Source organism: Conger conger, chromosome 13 (assembly GCF_963514075.1).
Source record: "Conger conger chromosome 13, fConCon1.1, whole genome shotgun sequence".
NCBI lineage: Eukaryota > Metazoa > Chordata > Actinopteri > Anguilliformes > Congridae > Conger > Conger conger.
The window spans coordinates 40,246,149-40,266,140 of NC_083772.1; the positions used below are offsets into that span (position 1 = coordinate 40,246,149).

At 48.4% G+C, this 19,992-nt stretch overlaps 1 protein-coding gene across 2 annotated transcripts in view; it reads left to right on the forward strand.

The window, feature by feature from the left end:
- Window positions 1-19,992, forward strand: part of LOC133108622 (CD166 antigen homolog) — a 60,509-nt gene that overhangs the window by 30,260 nt on the left and 10,257 nt on the right. For both annotated transcript variants that reach the window (XM_061218237.1, XM_061218238.1), the window contains exons 2-10: window positions 10,445-10,548; window positions 11,573-11,786; window positions 13,107-13,171; window positions 14,796-14,883; window positions 15,074-15,247; window positions 17,649-17,773; window positions 17,927-18,056; window positions 19,019-19,131; window positions 19,609-19,735. In XM_061218237.1, coding sequence (XP_061074221.1) covers window positions 10,445-10,548; window positions 11,573-11,786; window positions 13,107-13,171; window positions 14,796-14,883; window positions 15,074-15,247; window positions 17,649-17,773; window positions 17,927-18,056; window positions 19,019-19,131; window positions 19,609-19,735 — 1,140 coding nt within the window. The remainder of the gene's footprint in view (window positions 1-10,444; window positions 10,549-11,572; window positions 11,787-13,106; window positions 13,172-14,795; window positions 14,884-15,073; window positions 15,248-17,648; window positions 17,774-17,926; window positions 18,057-19,018; window positions 19,132-19,608; window positions 19,736-19,992) is intronic.

Genomic DNA, 19,992 nt, shown 5'->3' on the forward strand with positions numbered 1-19,992 from the left:
TGGCATTGTGTTGAATTCATTAGCGCTGAGCGCCTCTTTTACGTCTTGGCAGGCCGCCCCCTTGGCAGGGTCTCAGTTGACCCTTTCCTGATAGATTTCTTAAAAAAAGGATATTGCAAAACCTTTTTGCATCAGGAATACTTAAAAAAAAGAAATTAATGAAGTAATTACTCAAGTGTTGCCCGTATTCCCCAGACCCTCATACGCATGCATGGATGAACGTAGACACACACACACACACACACACACACACACACACACAAACACACACGCACACACACTGTGCACACACACACACACACACACACACACACACACACAAACCCTTGTCATTTCTGCACTCTGTGCTGGGCTCGTGATGCTTGACTGTACATTCCGCCGGGGAAAAAAACTCAGCTCTTGGGTTTACTTCTGCCGTCAGCCCAACTAATTTCCCCGGCTCTATTTAATGTCAGCATCTACAGTCATCGGTGCAGATTATAATGGAGCAAGGGGAAAAATGTGAAATTCCCGAAACTGATGTAATTCTGCCGCATGGTGTCTCTGTGAAACACGGCCTCCTTGTCACTCAGGGTTTCCGTTGACCTCATTCGATAAGAAACCGGTCCGAACCGGTGCTAAATATGTGCGTTACATCCTCATTCTCGCCACCTTGACTTGTGGAGTTCTTTCCTTGTTTTGTTTACCGCTAAGAAAACAGCCCACCGCCAACCCCAGGAGCATTGTGTGCATGCACTCTCCGCCGACTCAGACAGGCTGTCAAAAGGTTGGACGATGTTTAGCGGAGGGGGGGGGGGGGGGGTGCAAAAGCCCCGAAAATTCACCAGAATTTCCCGCTCCGCGGTGAAAGCCAGAAAAGAACCCCTTTAACAGTGCATTTGCAAGCGCATCATAATGGCGGCTTCCTATCAAACGTAATTACAGACCTTCTGCCGTGTCCCGAACACATCTGCAGTCTGACCCGCAAACAGGCTTCTCAAATGACACATGCTGATGTCCGCTAATAGACAGGTAGCCATATTAGGCTAGTTAACGGAGAGCCATTAATATAATTATCACTTAATTTACAGGGAAACATGGAGGGGGGGAAATCCAAGTTTTTCTGAATCCATGATAAATCTCCCATCACTTTTAATAAATGTGCATAACAGCTGTTTATAAATTACATTTTCCAAATATCTCTGCTCAAAATGAATATTGCTGGACCATTTCTCATAGCAACTGGAAGTTCAGTGTGGTTATTAAGCCAGACCAGGTGTTCCACAGGTGTCTGTCAGAGGACCCATTAAAATTCCCAGAAGGAGCACAAAATGGCTACGCTACCCCAAAAGCAGATGGCCACAGAAACGGCAACTGATGTTTTCATAACGGATGGACACACGGGGCAGTTGGAGTGGAGTTTTTTCTTTTTTTAAATGCAAACATTCACTAAGTGCTCTGTGCACCTGCCACACCCCGGGGCTGGTCTGGCTTGTTGGCCAGGGTGGACACTGTCTCCGGACACATGTCCACTCTGGTGGGCTCGCCAAAATCCCTTTGTTATGTCTGCCCTAGACTTTTAACCCGTTTCCCAAGGGGAGGGAGAATAAAACCAGCTCTGCTTGTGTAAAAAATTCAGGTATAAAAGAGAGGGATTATGGAGAGTTAAGGGATCCAGTCCAAAGCCCCTGCTGTTAAAATTAGAGTTGCGTTTCCTCCGATTTTAACAGCCGAGAGAAGCCATCTTCATTCAGGGGATGACTCCGCAGCCTGCCAATTTATTTCTTTCTCTTTTTTTTCAATTTCTTATCAGGAAGCTGCTTTCCCCATTCAAAGCTCACAGCATTAGGGTACGTTCGACACAATGTAGTGCAATACATTTACGGGCATGCTCTGTGTTTCAAATCGCATGGCCGTTAACCGCTGAAAAGCTGCATGGCGTGTTGTGCATCGTAGGATGCATTGGAAGCAATGTTTTTTACCTCTGCTCTCTCACAATTACAGTTGAGATCTGCAGTGTATTGTTCATAATATACCTGGGGTTAAATGCACTTTATCGGGTAAACCAGAATTGGCGTCTGTTGTTTAGGGATGTTAGAAACCTCCATCAAATGCTATAAGCATGCAGATAATGCTTTCTGATGGGTGATGGGCTTGTCTGAACCCTACTGATTCCTCCCCTGTGAATAACCATCTGTTCTGCAAGAGGCTGGCAGTTTCCTGTAAAAAAGTTGTTTTCAATTACAACTCGTGTTTGAACAAAGCACTTAAAGAAAAAAAATCTTTCTAAAAGCAAGGTAATTACTGCAAACAGTTATGGGTCAGTCAGTTGAACTGTACAGTACAATTTAGTTTCACATCTGTAAAGTAGACACACGGATCTTCTGTACCGCTAATGAGTTTTTCTATATTTAAATACTCAGATGATGTCATATAGCATGTGTATTCATCATTTCCCATGTGTTTTGTTGTGTTAGATCATTTAGAATAGAAAATAAACTAATTAAACCTGCAGTTATAGTGCACTCCAGAATTACTGCCACCCCTGACTGACAATGCTCAGAAAATGACATAAACAATATAATTAGTGAGAAAAACAGTTTAGCTGTCACTAAAAGGCCACACTAGACATGACTAAACACCATGGGCACAGGATTCCTATTGGCCATAATGCTCCCTTGAGTCTCTGACACGGTAGTATTAGCACGCCAATGGTGTTAACAGGGCGGGACTTCCGTGGCGATCGAGTGACAGCCCAGCGACAGCAGGGTCGATGTCACTACCTGCAATGCAGGGTTGATGTGCTAATTAGCATCGTTTATCACTGCTACACTTTCATGACCTACCTATTTAAATGCCTGCGCTGTCCTGGTAACATAGCAACATTGCTTCTTAAATGCATTTGATGATATGTACAATTTTCTGAGATTGAAGGTCAAAATATAGTTTAAGAATGTAGTGTATAGAGTAACAAATTTGAAATGCTGTTCGCGTTAAGACTAATAATAACAGAAATATTCAACTAGCTGGACTTCTCTAGTGCATGTAATTGCTTCGGTTTTTGCTACTTACATTCAAGAATTAAGAGGAAATGTGAAAAGGTCTGCTCTGCCTAGCTCGACAACTATAATTTTGGTTATTAAAGTGGTGGTTTTCAGTGAGGAACAATGCAAATGGTCACTTGTATGGGTGATTTGGAATGATGCAGACCGGGGGAGACAAACTTGTTTTTTTTCCTGTGATATTTGCATACTCAAATATCTGTCCGAAGACTGCACTCGTCCACAGTGTGGGCTCCCTATTTCCTATTTTGAATGAAGATTCTCCATTCAAAAGCTCAATTTAGTCCGGGACTACGTGTAATCTAAGTCTGTGAACCCAGCTCACAATTTTGTAATTAGTCAAATGGAAAGAATTAGATACTCAGGGAGTGTGAAAGTGTGAAAATGGTTGGAGCAAGGTATTAAAGCAGATTTCTCTCAGCCAAATCCTAAAGTACAAAAAAGGAAAACTGAGAGGCACTTCCAGTAGAACTGGGTTACATAAGTATTAGTCACTGAATTTCTACCTAAAGTGAATTGTGGCATAAGTTAGGTCAGCAACAGCAAAATCCTTCCAAAATCAGAGAATATATACTGTAGGCCTACAAAGGAAAATATTAGAAATATAATGGTTGAAAAAAAGTGCTAAATAGAATATACTACAGTCAATCCTGCCATCGTGGTTTCATTCTATATTTTACCAATTGACTAATTGCAGTTTCATTTAAGCCGGTGCTACCTTTTACTATCTTAAGTCAATCCACATCACAGTTAGTTCTGATTGGCACTGAGCTGCATATATTCAGTATCCGAGTGAAAAACGACAACTACAAATAATTAGTGTTCTTGTACAGTTTGTTGTACTGTACAGTATGCACTCTTACTATTTTCACTGATCTGGTTTGCCTTTTTAGTTCAATCCTCCCACAAAGCTTTTATATACTGTATCTTTGACACAGTTGTGTACCTTAATGAAAGCACTTTGGTTTTTAAAGCGATTGTAATAATATATTCCCCAATTTCTTCTTCAGACCTCTCCCCCAACTGCTTACACAGTTCTGCATCCATTACCACAGCCTGCCAGTCCCACATTATTGTACATAACATTATGGTTTCGAACATGAAAAAAAAAAAATATATATATATATACTGTATATTTCAAGAGGATGAAATTGGCATTACCCATCAAAGGTGACATTTTAGACAAGCTGACTGGAAGGGCCATTTCAAGAAGCACAAATAACCCACTGCCAAGCAGCACCATATATTTATTTATTTTTCTGACTGCATATTCACTGTGTTGCTATGGAGGCAACGCGCAGAGGGTAATTTTTTATTTTTTTACATTCTCTGTTCCCCCGTTTCACTCAGTCACATTTGTAAGACCGTCCTCTGTCAGTTTGAGACGGCAGAATAGCATTTGTGTCTAAGGAAGCTACCACGCGCAGCCATTTTGTAGAAGATGGACTAATCAGACCGCGGATAGAATGCTTGCGTTCGACTGACCAGAAGAGACACGCTGAAGTAAGGATTACCCTGCCCAATAAAGCCCTCCCTACCATGGGAGGCGCTGTGGTTTATACCATACTCTACCACAGTGTGGGCTCCACTGCCATCCAGTAACCTACTGGTGTTCGACTGACCAGAAGAGACACACTGAAGTAAGGATTACCCTGCCCAATAAAGCCCTCCCTACCATGGGGGGCGCTGTGGTTTATACCATACTCTACCACAGTGTGGGCTCCACTGCCAGTAACCTACTGGTAAATAGTGTGTATACTTCTGCTACTCCTCATTATCAAGGTGGCAGTCTGTATATTGTGCCAAATCTAAAAAGGAAGTGTAGTATAGTTTAGTTGGAACTTTGAATTCCAACTCAGAGGTTACCGAAAGTTCAGCGCTATTGCACCCTTGGATAAGGTACTTACCCTTAACTTTTTCAGTAAATATTAGCTCTATAAATAGACAGTTTTGTAAAAGTCTGTCTGGATAACAGCAATTGCTAAGCAAATAATGTAATTTATAATTTAATTCCATCCTCGGTTGTACAAATTGGCTTGGAGAACGTGCTCTCTTTTCTTAATCTTGCAATTTAGACTTTTTGTGTTTTTTTTCCCAAGCAATTTGTAATGCGATTTTGTGTTGAGTACTTTGTTCAGAGAAAGTGCACCTAATACCATCCCAAGCCATTACCAACTTTACAGACAGCTTGATTAATTCCCTCAAAAAAAAATTCTGGGATGCATATAATTCTGCCTAATTGATTGAAGGTGCATCTCATTAAGTCTGACACGGCTAGCAAGCTGCACAATAGCTATCTTTCTTCACGGGTGTCTCTGTACTAGTTATTGTTGAAAATGAATGAAGGACTTAAGAGTTATTACTGCTGCTGGTGCGAGAGAAGCCTTCTCTTCCTAGAGAAACGGCAAACCTGTGCGAGCAGGCATGACCTGCACATTTCAGGTTAGTTTCTACCCATGCGTGTGTTCAGGGTATTGTGACAGTAAAGTTTAGACAATGCAATTATCACCCCAGTGTAATTATAACATCCTATATCACAGCGATGATGACTTTCTGCCCAGCGGTAGTTTTTTCCACCGCTTAATAAGTTGGACTTGCACTTGTTCACGTAATTACCAATTAGTTTGCGAAAAACCAACACCTGATGCTGCGGCCCTTCTGTAACAGCCATATAAATCCTTAAACCGTGGGAATGAGCACTATATATATATATATATATATATATATATATATATATATATATATATATATACGTATATAATTATTTTCTTTACACTGAAACAAGCAGAAGTACTGTATGAACAGGGGGTATTTCACAAAGCAGGATCACAGCGTTAACTAATTCCGCAACTGATTAAATCAGCTCGTTTTACTTCAGTCCGTGTTCCAGATTTGAGAGGGTTCCAGGTTTTAGGCAGTAATCCCGTTCTGTGAAACAGGGCCCGGGATTTTGTGTGAACCTAATTAAATGGTGTGCCGTTCATGGAACTCGAAGAAGGTGACAGTTTCTCCATGTGGAACAAATGGTTTCTGACCACGCATAACGATATACAGTACCGGAGGTTACAGGGTACAGGTTACAGTATTGTATTTCAACACAAAGGGTGTGATAATCACTATATAGACACACTAAGTGCGCCTCCCCTTCCATTAAAAACAATAGGCTGCGGCACGCATTAGCGCAATTGCCACGTCTGGCACGACAGACCCTTCACAGTGAGGAATGAGCCAGAGAAACCAGTTCCCCAGTCCAAATGTTTTGAAGCCTTCCTCAGACAGAAACCACCTTTTCACACACCGGTCGACACCCCCTAGGAGAGAGAGGAGAAGGGGCTAGGCACGGGGAGTTTGTCAACTTCAGGTTCCACCAGCATGTTATTATTGTAGCGTGAGAGAGAGCATCTTCATTCAATAAGCAAACAACAAAAAAAGCTTCCCCTTTCACCCACTTTAGTTTTATCCATTTTAGTTTGTTCACCGTTTTCAGCTTTGTCATTTTGCATGGTGATTCCCCCAATCTGTGACTTTTAGCCAATGGCGAGGGAGAACATGTTTAGCACCTGGGCTGATTTGCCAATGCAACCCAGGGGCATGTGCCCACTCAGCAAGTAGGTGTGGCGTTAGCCTGCCACAACATTTTACCTGCTTCTCACTGTCTCTTGTTTTAGTTTTTTTTTTTGACATGCTGAGCCAGCGTGCCACTTTTTAACAGACTTTGCTTGTTTGTTTTTGCCTTTTTTTGTTTTGACTGACTGCGGTCGTCCACAGGCTGACCCCAAATACCAATATGTTTACGTCTGTTTGGGTTCAATAAGTTATTTTTGACCATTCACAGTCGGTTTGGCTAGAGTATTGACGTGGTCCCCTTACTCCCTTTGAAACGCAAACAAAAGATACGTCGAAATGGAGAAATTCTTCAGAGGTGATCAATATTCTCTCTGACTGGCTGCTGTAATCATTCAGTGTGCGGCTCATTTGACCCTGGAGCCAGGAATGGAGGCCGTGAGATTATGAGCATTCGCAGAATGAGGACGACCCCATAATGGAGCTGTGCTGTCCCTTGCCTTCCAGAACCGGGCAACTGGAATCGATTCGTTAAAGGGAACGGGTGCAGCTTCAGTCAGAGAAAATAAGCCTGTCGCCTTTTAAAAAAGTCTGTTAAAGCACGTGCGCTGCTGAGGTTTCGCTGAAAGTGGCGCAGGGCGACTCGCTGTAACTTAAGCCCCCGTCGCACACAAAGCTCTCTCTCCAGGGCTGGGCTCCACGCACTTTGCCTATTCAAAGAGAAGCGATTTGAATCTGCGATATTAGCATGCAATTCAAATTATGATTGCAGGCTGCAGACAGGCAGGCTGGAGTTATCTCCCTTTGTGCTATTGGGCATAAAAAAACAAATGCACAGTAAATTATAGTAACAGTGAATCATTTTTTCTCGCGTAGCCTTGGGTCTGGGAAGGAGCCTGGCGTTTTTTTCCGCCAGTCCCAATTGCCAAAGGGTAATCTTCCTGAATTAGGCCTCCGCCTTGTTAGATTGCTTAGTGTGCGAAACTGTGGATTTGCACAATTTCTTTTTGATGAAATGAGGACTATTCAGTTTATAAGGAGGTTGAAATCGGAAAAGGCCCTTGAGTGGACATTCTCCGCATTATACTCCCTTTCACATATCAGTGGTAGTACAGGTTACAAATTCTGCTGCCTTTTCTGATCCGAATAGAGCAATTTCCAACAGATGGTTGCAGATGCCTCGCGTAAATAAACTAAAGGAGCCTTTTAGCTAGATTGTGTGAACACTCAATCATATGAAATATCAATACGTGGGCACAGTTGAAGACCATGGAAGTTGCTATTGATGAAAGTAGAATAATTGCCACAGGCCGAACATTATGGCAGTTGTTGTAAACAGCTGGGATACAGAATAAATGCTATTTTACATTTTACGGATGTGGACTTCTCTGAGGGTACGTTGTGCCACACAGACTATTCTCAGAGGACACGGCCTGTAACTAGGATAAAAATAGATAAAGACATACAGTCTATGTGTCCCTGTCCCCTCTCCCCTCCCCCCCTCCCCAAAACTAATGTTCAGTCATTAGTATACCCATGTCATTTATCTTTCTGCACTGCTAAAATGGAGGGCTTGTTAGGAGTATCCAGTTGCACTCCCGCCGTTTTATCTCATTTTGTCCTCCCTCCCCCCCTCTCCCACACACTTGGGAAATGGCAGCTGCCTTTCAGGTGATAGCACGTTGCCATAGCAATCTGCACCTGGCCAGGTAACAGATGGCAGGTGCTGTTTGCGTTGTTTGCCGAAAGCACATTTGGTTTCCATTCATGATCCCAGCGAGTGTGTCTCAAGCCGACGGGCAGGCCCTGGTCTTCTCCAAGCACCTCTATTTACCTCCAAATGCGACCCCGACGCAAAGCGTGTCACTTTGACGGCAGTACGTACGGTTTCTTATATTTCTATTAAGTCGGTGCATCATTGGGAAAACCGGCGGAGACGAGCACAATCAAACGCTCGAGTGTTTGGCTGGCGAGGTGGACCGAAACGAAACGACGCAAGCTCCAGAGCGTCTTAAATTTAAAGTTTTACCCTCACTAGGAAGGAAACATGCGATATTGAAAGCTTTGATGAATCCCTTGTTCTCACTTCTGTCGTCGTTATGTTTTTTAATTAACTCCTTTCTTGGAGAATGGAAGCCATTCACTGGTTTCTGTGCCGTGAAGGAAAAAATGTCAAGAGTCTAGAGGCAAATCGACTCTGCTGTTGCTGGCAGTAGAGTTTGAGCCTGTCTGAGATTTCTGGGAACTGCCAGATGGAAATGGACAAGCACATTCAAATAGGGAGCAAATGAGCGAATTACGCCCGGCAACTGTTCATCCCACCGATTGGCTGAACTATCATCCAGTCATCTTGAGCGTGGCCTGTTTCTAGGAGACCCTTTCTTTCAGTAGATGTCACCTGTAGAAAGGCTGTCGTAGGGTCCTGTGTGTGTGCGTGTGTGTGTTCGTGTGTGTGCGTTTGCGTGTGTTTGTGTGTGCGTTTGCATGTGTTTGTGTTTGTGTGTGTGTGTGTGGACAGGTTGCATTTTTGCTTGCTCATCCGTGTCCCTGCTGCTTGGGTAATGGGCTGTTCGCCGGCTGTTTGATTAATGTAAGCCGCTAGCAGGAGCGCATTGTGTATTCCAGCTGTCAATAAGAAGAAACTGTCTAATTTCCGTTATTAAAGAACTTAACCTTTTTATTCAATATCACGTAGACGTGGTCCTCAATTTGTTCTTTGTCTTGCAAATAAAGGCAAGTTGTTTTGTTAAGGCAATTGCCAAAGGGGAAAAAAATTAATAAAATAAAAATCAGTCAGAATTAAGGACGCGTGCAGAATAAATGTTCAGCATTGCGTCAGAATGCAGTCGCTCCTGCGTTTCTCACATCCTCTCGTAGCAGAACAGCCAAAGAGTCGGATTTCATGCAAACAGGTACATTGTTTATTCAGTAGTCTCCCCTTTGAATGTTTAATACCGGCTAAAGCGCTCACTCTCAGTGACAGTTGAACGAGATCCTGAATGCGGTAGAGCTAATTGTCTCTGGCAGTGCTGCCCAGGGTTTTTATTCAGTCGGCCGGGATCCGGCTTGTCGCGCTAGAGCGACTCCTGGATGTCGGAGCCCCTGCCAGCCGCCTGCTCCGGCTGCGGACGCCGTGGTGCCGTCCAGGGCGACCGGGCACGTCACGCAGCTGCGGTGGACCGCCGTGGTGCCGTCCAGGGCGACCGGGCACCTCACGCAGCTGCGGTGGACCGCCGGGAGTCACCCGGCCGCCCTTGCCCGGCTAGTGGACCACAGAGTGGAAAGAAGCGACTGCCCACCAGGCATTTAGACATCGGTTAGACATAATCGACCTCCGTCATCGACCCGGCTGAAATAAAAACCAGCTCAAGCTAGGTTTAGAAGAAGCTGGTAAGCTGGTTGACCAGTTCAGACCAGCTTCCAGCTCGACATGGTTTAGCTCATACCAGCTAGACCAGCTTTATGACCAGCTTGGTCGTGCTGGTTGACCAGCTCATACCCAGCTTGACCAGCTCAGCAGGGATTTTGATTGGTGGAGCAGAAACGATCATTTTTTTGACGCCAGAAACTCGGAGAGCACAAAACGCTGATCTTTTGATCTTTTATAGGTAGAAAAGCGGTTGTGTCACGACTCGACGTCAAACGGCCGTATAGCCACGATGCAGGTCGAGAAATTTGGGCGCTGTCCACATATGCGTTGTGAGAAGTGCACTGTAGCCTATCCCAGACCGATGAAGGACGTTACCTCAAAACGATAGACCTACAAAGGCCTTACAGACCAGGGGGGGGTAAGGATATCAGAAGCATTAAAAACTCTTTTTGCCTTTGCTTTCTTCCAGCGAGCGGCCTGGACACCATGGTGGGCCTGTACGGAGAGACCATTGAAGTGGCCTGCAACAAAGGAGTTGCGCCTCCAGCTAATCTGTTTGTTAAATGGAAATATGTGAGTTCCCTCATCCCGACAAACGTCCTGCATGCAACACACTCCGCTGTGCCAGCTTCAATTATTCACAGGGATCCCACAGTCATTAAAGACGCGTGCCCAAATCTCCGGCATTAATCTTCCAGTAGGACGTACCCTCTACCCCGCAAGCCTTTTCCTCCTAATGTTTGGAGACGTCTGTATACGGGCGTCCCGACACGGGCCCTATTAACGGTCAACCTGTTTGAGCCGACATAACAACGGGCGCACACCTATTTACGGGAGCACTACATCAAAGCCGTCTCGAACCTGTTTACCGTCGCAACGCTATATATCAATGTGCCAGCGTTATGTAAGCGCAGCGTTACGCAATGCTTATTGTGCAGCAGAAACACAGGTAGGTAGGTGCTTCATCCACACTCGCAGTAATCCCCTAATGTAAGTTTCCACAACTTGCTGAGGCCCAATGAAGGCATGAAAAAGCAGCGTCATATTAATGCTGCCACTGCATCCCTCAAATAATAGGAAAGGCAATCACAATAGAGTTACGGAAGAAATTTTCCCTCGACAATAAACAGTATAGCTGTACAGTTGTATTACCTATTTAATTATCAAGCAGAAGTACAAGGCCGGAATATTCTTTTGTGTCAACCTATTTCCTTTCATCCACACTGTGAAAGGAAGGCATTGTCGGCAGAACCTTGGGGGGTTTTTCTTTTTTTTTTTTTTACATTTTATGCTCATGTTCGCAGACTCAGATGGTCGTAAAACTTTGAAAAGAAACAGAATTAAAGTTTTATTGAGAGGCAGTCATTTTTTTTTTGCCTATTGTTATACATTACTTTCGGGATAATGGCTCTCTCAGTGATGCCTTCTGGAGGCACCGCAGTGTGGTTGGGTGGCTGGCTGGGGGGTGCGGGTGGTGAGGGGAGGCTATTCATTTCCGCGCAGCGCGCGGCTTACCGGAGACATAGATCAGCATAATAAGGGCCGAGCCGCTCTAAAAGCCCCCCGGTGCATGTGTGCCTGTGTCGCCGTGGATCAGGACAAGGACGACGGGACCAGCGGAGACCTGCTCGTCAAGAAGAAGGACTCCACGTCCATCCTGGCCGCAGACGACTACGCCAACCGGGTGAACATCACCGATAGATACAGCCTGCTCATCGCCCAGGCCAACCTGGGGGACCAGAAGACATTCACCTGCATGGTGGTGACCGAGTCCGACGTCCTGACGTCCCGGGTCAACCTCCTGGTGCACAGTGAGTACGCCCCCGCCGTCGCACCGCCAGCAGAGCCCCGGGGTCGGCCGCGTGACCCCCCTCCCCCCCCCCCCGCGGAGCTGAAACGGGAAGGGTCCCGAACCGAAACCCGCAGGAAGCGCAGAGCTGCGCGCGCTTCACGCTCTCGGAAAACACGCCTCCTTGGCTCGTCTCCGTAGAGCAGGGGCGCCCAATCACGTATCGTGGAGGGCAGAGTGTACGCAGGTCTTCATTACAAACTATCACTGCACCAGCTCATTTCCTTAATACACAACTTCACCCAGAGAGGAGGGAGCTCATTTGTAAAAGTCGGGAGGTGCTTAGTGATTGGCCGGAATGCAAAACCTGCATACCCTCAGCCCTCTATGGGACGTGATTCACATCCCTGCCAGAGAGGAACTCTTTATCACACTTTAAGGAGCCCTCTATCATAGGTGTGATAAGTGCGAAAGCAACCAGACAAAGAGGCATTTCGCCTGACAACTACAAAGGGTTCTTCTCTGGAATCACAGGGTTCCTTTGAGAACTGTTGTTTTCTGAGAGTGTACGGTGACATCACTCAGGCGTACGTTCGAGATGGCAGACAGTAGTTGATGTGAGCGAACATATTAATTTTTTTCCCTCTTTGCCATGAATGTTAGCTAATATTAAAAATTACTGCTGATGGGGGGGAAAACGTGGACAATTATTTGCCTGCTATAATACACTTTAATCAATGTAATATTTCTTCATACCTTTAAAAGGAAAACACAGGTAAGCAACAAATCAGCTAGCTGGCATTGTTAGACACAAGTCGCATCCATTTGTATTCAAAATGCGTCGGTGGCGAACGCTGTGAACGTCTGCCGTCTTGACCGCACATTAGGTAGAGAGGGTTTAGTTTGGCTCATCAGGGTTGTTCCGGTGGATGTGGTATGGCTGTCCCGGCTCCGTGAGCAGATCAGCACACCGGTTCAGCTCTGCAGATTGGCTCAGCTGATGGACAGCAGCACAGCAGGCTGGTAGCACACATTTTGGAGGAAGCACGAGTCGGTGGTGCCGACTGAAAGTTAAGCTTTCATATCAGACAGCTCAGGCTGTGGGTGTGTGTGTGTGTGTGTGTACACATCCCCTCGGGAATTCAACAATCGTCAATGATACGGAACAGCTAGCGCCTCTTGCATAACACAGCTTTGTGATGTTGAAGGGGCCTCCTTCGCGCATGAAATGGATGATGAGTTTCTCTGCAAAAAAAAAAAAGGCACTGGAAAGTTGTGTCTGAAAGCGAGCTTAGTGTTTACTTTTTCATTCACCACATGTGTCTCTCTTCCCCCCCTCCAGAGAAACCATCGCCTCCGACAATCACAGAGAAAGCAGAGGACCTGGAGAATGGGAAACTAACCACGGTGGGTTGAATGTAGAGTTTAATGAACTGCCGTTTGTATTCAAGGCACAAGTACTTCCTAAAAGTTTTATCCCCCCCCCCCTCAGTGCAGTATATTCAGCATAGAGCAATGCACAATAGCCTGGATTGCGCCTCTGCTCACAATCCGATCCCTTTCATATTTAATTGTGCAAATTGTTTCTGCCGTCTATTCATTCAGTCTTTAATTTTTCCATAATGTCAAACACTTGCCATTCAGAGTGAGAAGAAAGAACATCTAGATCAGGACAGCCTACGACATACTTCCGCTTCTGAAAAGTGTTTTAAATGGGAAATGTACAAAAATCTTATTCTTATTGCCATTCTTATCATGGATACCAACATTTTATCACTACATCTGTTTTTTTTTTGGGGGAGAGCATATCCATGCTGGCGACTTTTTAAGGCCTTGTGAGGCGTGGGCAGGTCGGCCGGGACTCAAAAGCGGTGTTTGATTCCCCGGAGTGCAGAGGAGGACTAGCGGCCCTCCCCCTGAACGCACGCTTTGATCCGTACTCCTCACCCGCTCGCCCCCGAGCAGAACGCACGCCCCCCGCCTGCAAAGGTCACGGCTCAGCGTCCGGTCTGTCACCGAGCCAGCGGAGGAAGGGGGAACTCTGGGATGCTCGAATCCATGTGACCGCCAGCCGGGGAAATAAGGGCTTGCAGCTCCCAGGGCCCAGTGGCAGATGCTGAGGAGATTTATTTCATTTATTTATTTGACTTTTCCTCCTGCTGTGTTATTCCTCCGGTGGCTTCCAGAGGTTTCGTACGTGGTAGCCTCTCCCGAAATCGTAATTTAAATATCCTGTCGCCGACGGCGACCCCGCTCCTGCGGCAGACCCCGTTCCGCTTCCTCGCTGCGTTTTCCCTCCTCGCCGCGTGCGGAACGGGATTCCGGGGGTCCGCCTCGCCGCGCTCCAGCCCCACGATGCATTGCGGCGCACGGCCGGGCTCCCTCTCCGTCCTCGCACCGCTGCGTTTCGTTCTCTCCCCGGGGTTCCTCCGCCCGCGCACACCGAACGCAATCCCGTCAGAGGTTTATTAATGCAGACCCGGCTCTCGCTGTAATGGAGTTTCCGCACGCTCGTTCTCCGTCAGGCTCGGGAGGGCAGCGTTCGCGGCGCGTTTCCGGGAGACGCCTGAAACTTGCGCGGTAAGGTTCCTGGAGTCCGCTGTCGAGGTTGCGTTAGAGTTGGGAAACCTTGTCAGCAGCCAAGGTGCCTGTCAGAGGCGATCACTCCTAAGAGAACCCGAGTGAAGTTGAGTGGCCGAGTCGGGGCAGTTTCCTGGAAGTGCCTTTTGAAGCCTCTTGGCTGAGACATACCGTCAGGCAGGATCATAATGATGCGCTGAGAGAAAACCGGGATCAGACGGTCGAGTGGACAGAATCTCGCCTGCCTCCAGAAGCGGAACCCAAGAGGGCCATCGAGCAAAGTAATGGCACGTACTATGCCATCGTCAAGCGAACGGATTCTCTCTCCGACGAAATCAATTACATGACCCGGTAGCCATTAACTTCGATGGGTTGACGACAAAAGCGGGTTGCGTAAATCGCAGTGCAGGTGGTCACGCTGTGTGCTTTTTGTGTGTTGTTGCTTTCACAGCTAGGGAAGTGCGTAGCAAAAGACGCCAACCCAGCTGCCAACGTCTCATGGACCAGGAACGGCCAGCCATTGGCTGACGATGGGAAAAGTGAGTCATTTAAAGGTTATATAGCATAAGCGGTTAGCAAATTAGTTTTCACTGTTTGACTGTCTAAGCTTTTAAACTTACTTGGAGCGAGCATGGTCATGTCAACCTTAGTTTACTTAGTACGAGCAGTTAGCAAATTAGTTAATCGTTTGACGGAAATGGTTGTCTAAGATTTGAAACTTCCTTGCAGCGGTCATAATCACGCCAGTCACAGAGGTGGACCAAGAGACAGGCCTTTCCACCACCACCAGCACGCTGCAGTACACCGCGTCCAGGGACGACATGGCCGCCAAATTCGCCTGCAGCGCCCAGCACAGCCTGGGCCCGGACCAGGAGACCGCCCCCATGTCCTTCTCCATCCACTGTGAGTGACCCTCTGTTCCCCCGTTAGCCGTTAGGCCCCCTCCACCGCCCCTGTGTCCTCCTCCATCCACTGTGAGTGACCCTCCGTTAGGCCCCCTCCACCGCCCCTGTGTCCTCCTCCATCCACTGTGAGTGACCCTCCGTTAGGCCCCCTCCACCGCCCCTGTGTCCTCCTCCATCCACTGCGAGTGACCCTCCGTTAGGCGCTAGGCCCCCTCCACCGCCCCTGTGTCCTCCTCCATCCACTGCGAGTGACCCTCCGTTAGGCGCTAGGCCTCCTCCACCGCCCCTGTGTCCTCCTCCATCCACTGTGAGTGACCCTCCGTTAGGCGCTAGGCCCCCTCCACCGCCCCGGTGTCCTTCTCCATCCACTGTGAGTGACCCTCCGTTAGGCCCCCTCCACCGCCCCTGCGTCCTCCTCCATCCACTGTGAGTGACCCTCCGTTAGGCCCCCTCCACCGCCCCTGTGTCCTCCTCCATCCACTGCGAGTGACCCTCCGTTAGGCCCCCTCCACCGCCCCTGCGTCCTCCTCCATCCACTGTGAGTGACCCTCCGTTAGGCCCCCTCCACCGCCCCTGTGTCCTCCTCCATCCACTGTGAGTGACCCTCCGTTAGGCGCTAGGCCCCCTCCACCGCCCCGGTGTCCTCCTCCATCCACTGCGAGTGACCCTCGGTTAGGCGCTAGGCCCCCTCCACCGCCCCGGTGTCCTCCTCCATCCACTGCGAGTGACCCTCGGTTAGGCGCTAGGCCCCCTCCACCGCCCCGGTGTCCTCCTCCATCCACTGTGAGTGACCCTCCGTTAGGCCCCCTCCACCGCCCCTGCGTCCTCCTCCATCCACTGTGAGTGACCCTCCGTTAGGCCCCCTCCACCGCCCCTGTGTCCTCCTCCATCCACTGTGAGTGACCCTCCGTTAGGCCCCCTCCACCGCCCCTGCGTCCTCCTCCATCCACTGTGAGTGACCCTCCGTTAGGCCCCCTCCACCGCCCCTGTGTCCTCCTCCATCCACTGTGAGTGACCCTCCGTTAGGCCCCCTCCACCGCCCCTGCGTCCTCCTCCATCCACTGTGAGTGACCCTCCGTTAGGCCCCCTCCACCGCCCCGGTGTCCTCCTCCATCCACTGTGAGTGACCCTCCGTTAGGCGCTAGGCCCCCTCCACCGCCCCTGTGTCCTCCTCCATCCACTGTGAGTGACCCTCCGTTAGGCCCCCTCCACCGCCCCTGTGTCCTCCTCCATCCACTGTGAGTGACCCTCCGTTAGGCCCCCTCCACCGCCCCGGTGTCCTCCTCCATCCACTGTGAGTGACCCTCCGTTAGGCCCCCTCCACCGCCCCTGCGTCCTCCTCCATCCACTGTGAGTGACCCTCCATTAGGCCCCCTCCACCGCCCCTGTGTCCTCCTCCATCCACTGTGAGTGACCCTCCGTTAGGCGCTAGGCCCCCTCCACCGCCCCTGTGTCCTCCTCCATCCACTGTGAGTGACCCTCCGTTAGGCCCCCTCCACCGCCCCTGTGTCCTCCTCCATCCACTGTGAGTGACCCTCCGTTAGGCCCCCTCCATCGCCCCTGTGTCCTCCTCCATCCACTGCGAGTGACCCTCGGTCCCCCCCGCCCTGGGGACGGGCCTCTGACGGATCGGCGAGCCGACGGCGGGCGGTATCGACCGGCCGCTCGCGTTAAAGCAGCGGCTCCAGCCGTTTTCAGGGCCGAGATTGATCACCGTTTTGTTTCTTAAGCACTGAAGAAGAGCCAGACGGTTACACATCTTCATTCATCCCCTCCCGTCCCCTGGCTGTTCTGTATATTGACAAAACGGTGTCGCCGTTTTAATCTGATGGCTTCTGGACGGCACGGGTGGTTGGTTTCTAATGCGCTGAGGCCGTAGCGGCAGAGCGATCGGCCGGCGTCTGGCGGGTTTTTACGCGGGCGGTTTGGAGCCCGGCGACAGCAGGACATACGGAGGCAGCGGTGTCCTTTTGCTTGAAGTAGCCCTTGAGATGTGTCATATCGAAAATGTAGGGGGGGTGGGGGGGGGGGGGGGGCTGAATCGTGTCCGGCAAAATGCGGGTAATTTAATTCGTCTGGAGTAGTACTTACTGGGGGTTGAAGGCGGCTTTGTGCCCTGCCTCGGGGTGCAGATGCAATATGACTCGCTCCACTGCTGCCTTCAAAGAGGTGGGGGTGGTGGGGTGGTGGGGGGGGACAACCACTACAGGACATCACGAGAAAAATGAAGTCGGAAAGCCAAGGGGGACTCGCGCCGCACATGAGAAAAAAATCAAAAATGGGCAAAAAAAAAAAAAAAAAAAAGACCAAAGTGCTTCATCTACCTCGTGCCAAAATGGACACGTCTCCCTTTGTGTTGCTGTCCCCACTTACCTGCTGCCCGTGGCTCCTGCCCACAGATCCCACCGAGAAGGTCAGCCTCCAGGTGAACACCCAAGGGCCCCTGAAAGAGGGGGACAACGTGACCCTCAAGTGCAAGGGCGACGGGAACCCTCCCCCCACCAGCTACGACTTCTACATCAAGGTAAGCGCCCTCGTGTTCCCCCCCACTCTCTTCCCCAGGTAGTTTGACCCAATGAAGTATTGCATGGTTGTAGGTCATACCATCTGCATGACGGGGGAGTCATGGAGCACATCTCTCCTTGTTGTTTCTCAACGCATTGTCTCTCATCGACAGGGCCAGAAAGTGACGGTGGACTCGGACACCCACACGCTCGTTGGGGTGACGCGCGACGACACCGGCGAATACAAGTGCTCCCTCGTCGGGAACACTGAGGTCGTCGCCTCTGAAAACATCACTGTCAACTGTGAGTCCACCCCTCTTTCATTTATAGCCCTAAATGCTGCAAAAAGAACGAGCAGGAATCATTTGTATTCAAACAGGAAGAACTTTAATTCAAATGAGCTGATAGAAGTTTGGCATGAACTGAACCGACAGGCTCAAGGCTTGCAGGACAGGACTGAAATGCTCATTCTTGCACGTAAACACCTTACATAAGACACTTCAGACCCTTTTCAGTCTGCACGCCATGGCTAATCAAGGGAGGGTTGCACATTCGGAATTCAAATACCCTCTTGACCCATTTCCCCCCCCATTACAATATTATCATTCTCTTACATTCATACCGTTAAGAACTGCGCTAATTTTGATTTCAATTTAGCTCCTGGAGTTAGTCATAAAAATAACGGTCATCTTCAAGGGGACGAAAGACAAGAGGAGCGATAACGGACAGCGGCATACTGGCTTTCATTGGGCCGTTTCTGGAGGATATTTGAAAACGCTGATAAGCAAAGGTTATGGCCCGTACTTAATTACTCTTTCTGAAGGTGCACCGCGGAGCTGATAGATCAAAATTGTCCTAAGAAGCGAAAAGTATTTCTCTACCGTTCGCGGTCCACGGAGCTTATTTCACTCCGGCGAACGGGCGTCGTGTTTAAATACATAACAGCATTTCTGCTATTATCACAGTGCAATAACGAGCGCCGCAAGAACAATTAAAAACAGAACGGTGTAGAACGGCGCGGCGGGGGCGAAGAGGGCGGAATATAACGGTCGTGTGGAGAGGGAGGGAAGAAAGACAAACGATAAAGACGGTGATCTCTCACAGTCGACGGAGCGGCACGAGTGAATTCCTTCCCTGAAAGCAGAAGTGTTTTAATGGCTTTCATAAGCAGGATAAATGAGCCACATGCTAACTGTCTGCAACCAGCTGAAAAGGCCTTTTAAAAGACCTTCTAACCGTTTTTTTGAAATTATTTTCTTCTCCAGTCCTGGACGCCGGTCTGAGTCTCTCGGGGACGGTCGTGAGGAAGGTTGGGGAGAACGTGACGGTGAAGGTGCAGAAGAGCGCATCCGGCAACGTTAAGGTTTCCTGGACGAAGGTAAAGAGGGCTGCTTTCTACAGACAGGGGGCAAGCTTAAATAGACGAGTTTCTTTGTGTCATTTCTTCACATTTAAAGCAGCGCAGTTAAAATTATTTTGTACGTGATAGGGGAAAGTGCATTCACCTGTTTTGATTGTAAATGGGGCTTGCTGCTTTTTCCTCACTAGGAGGCATTTGTTGTATTTGTATTCATCTTGGTTCTATGGTTTTTTTTTATTATCCATTGTGTCATGCTGCGCTTGTAGTTTGACGCCATACTTGCCGACTTGGCCTACATTCGCCTTGTGAACGAGACTCGATATTCACGGCTGTAGACAACTGATACTCGCAACACCCGATACGTCAATTATCCAACCTGTTCTGCAGTTGTTCAACTGACCTTCGGTGGATTAAACCGTCTGCTAAATAAATGTAATGTAATGTAATAGACACAGCACAGTGGCAGTGTCTGAACTGGCAGCCTTGCTCTTGCAGGACAATGAGAAACTGGAGAAGCTGCCCAAGTTCGACAAGCTGAAGTATGCCGACTCTGGGAAATATGAGTGTGAATTTTCCATGGCCGGTCTCACACAAAGACACTCCTTTACACTGGTCGTTGAAGGTAACATCTTTTGTGTTTTTGTTTTTGTTTTTGAAGGCATGTTGCATTTCATTGTTTATTGAAGATATTTCTCAGGTTCCTGTTTTTTTATTTTTGCTGTTCCTTGTAAGCAATGCGTCAGTCGTATTTGTTGTTTTTTTTGTGTGTGTTTGCTGAAGGTAAATCTTGTTTTTGTGTGTGTGTATGTGTGTGTGTATGTTGTTTGTCTGAAGGTAAGTGGACAGTTTAAAAAGAAAACGGCTGTCGATGCTGTCATT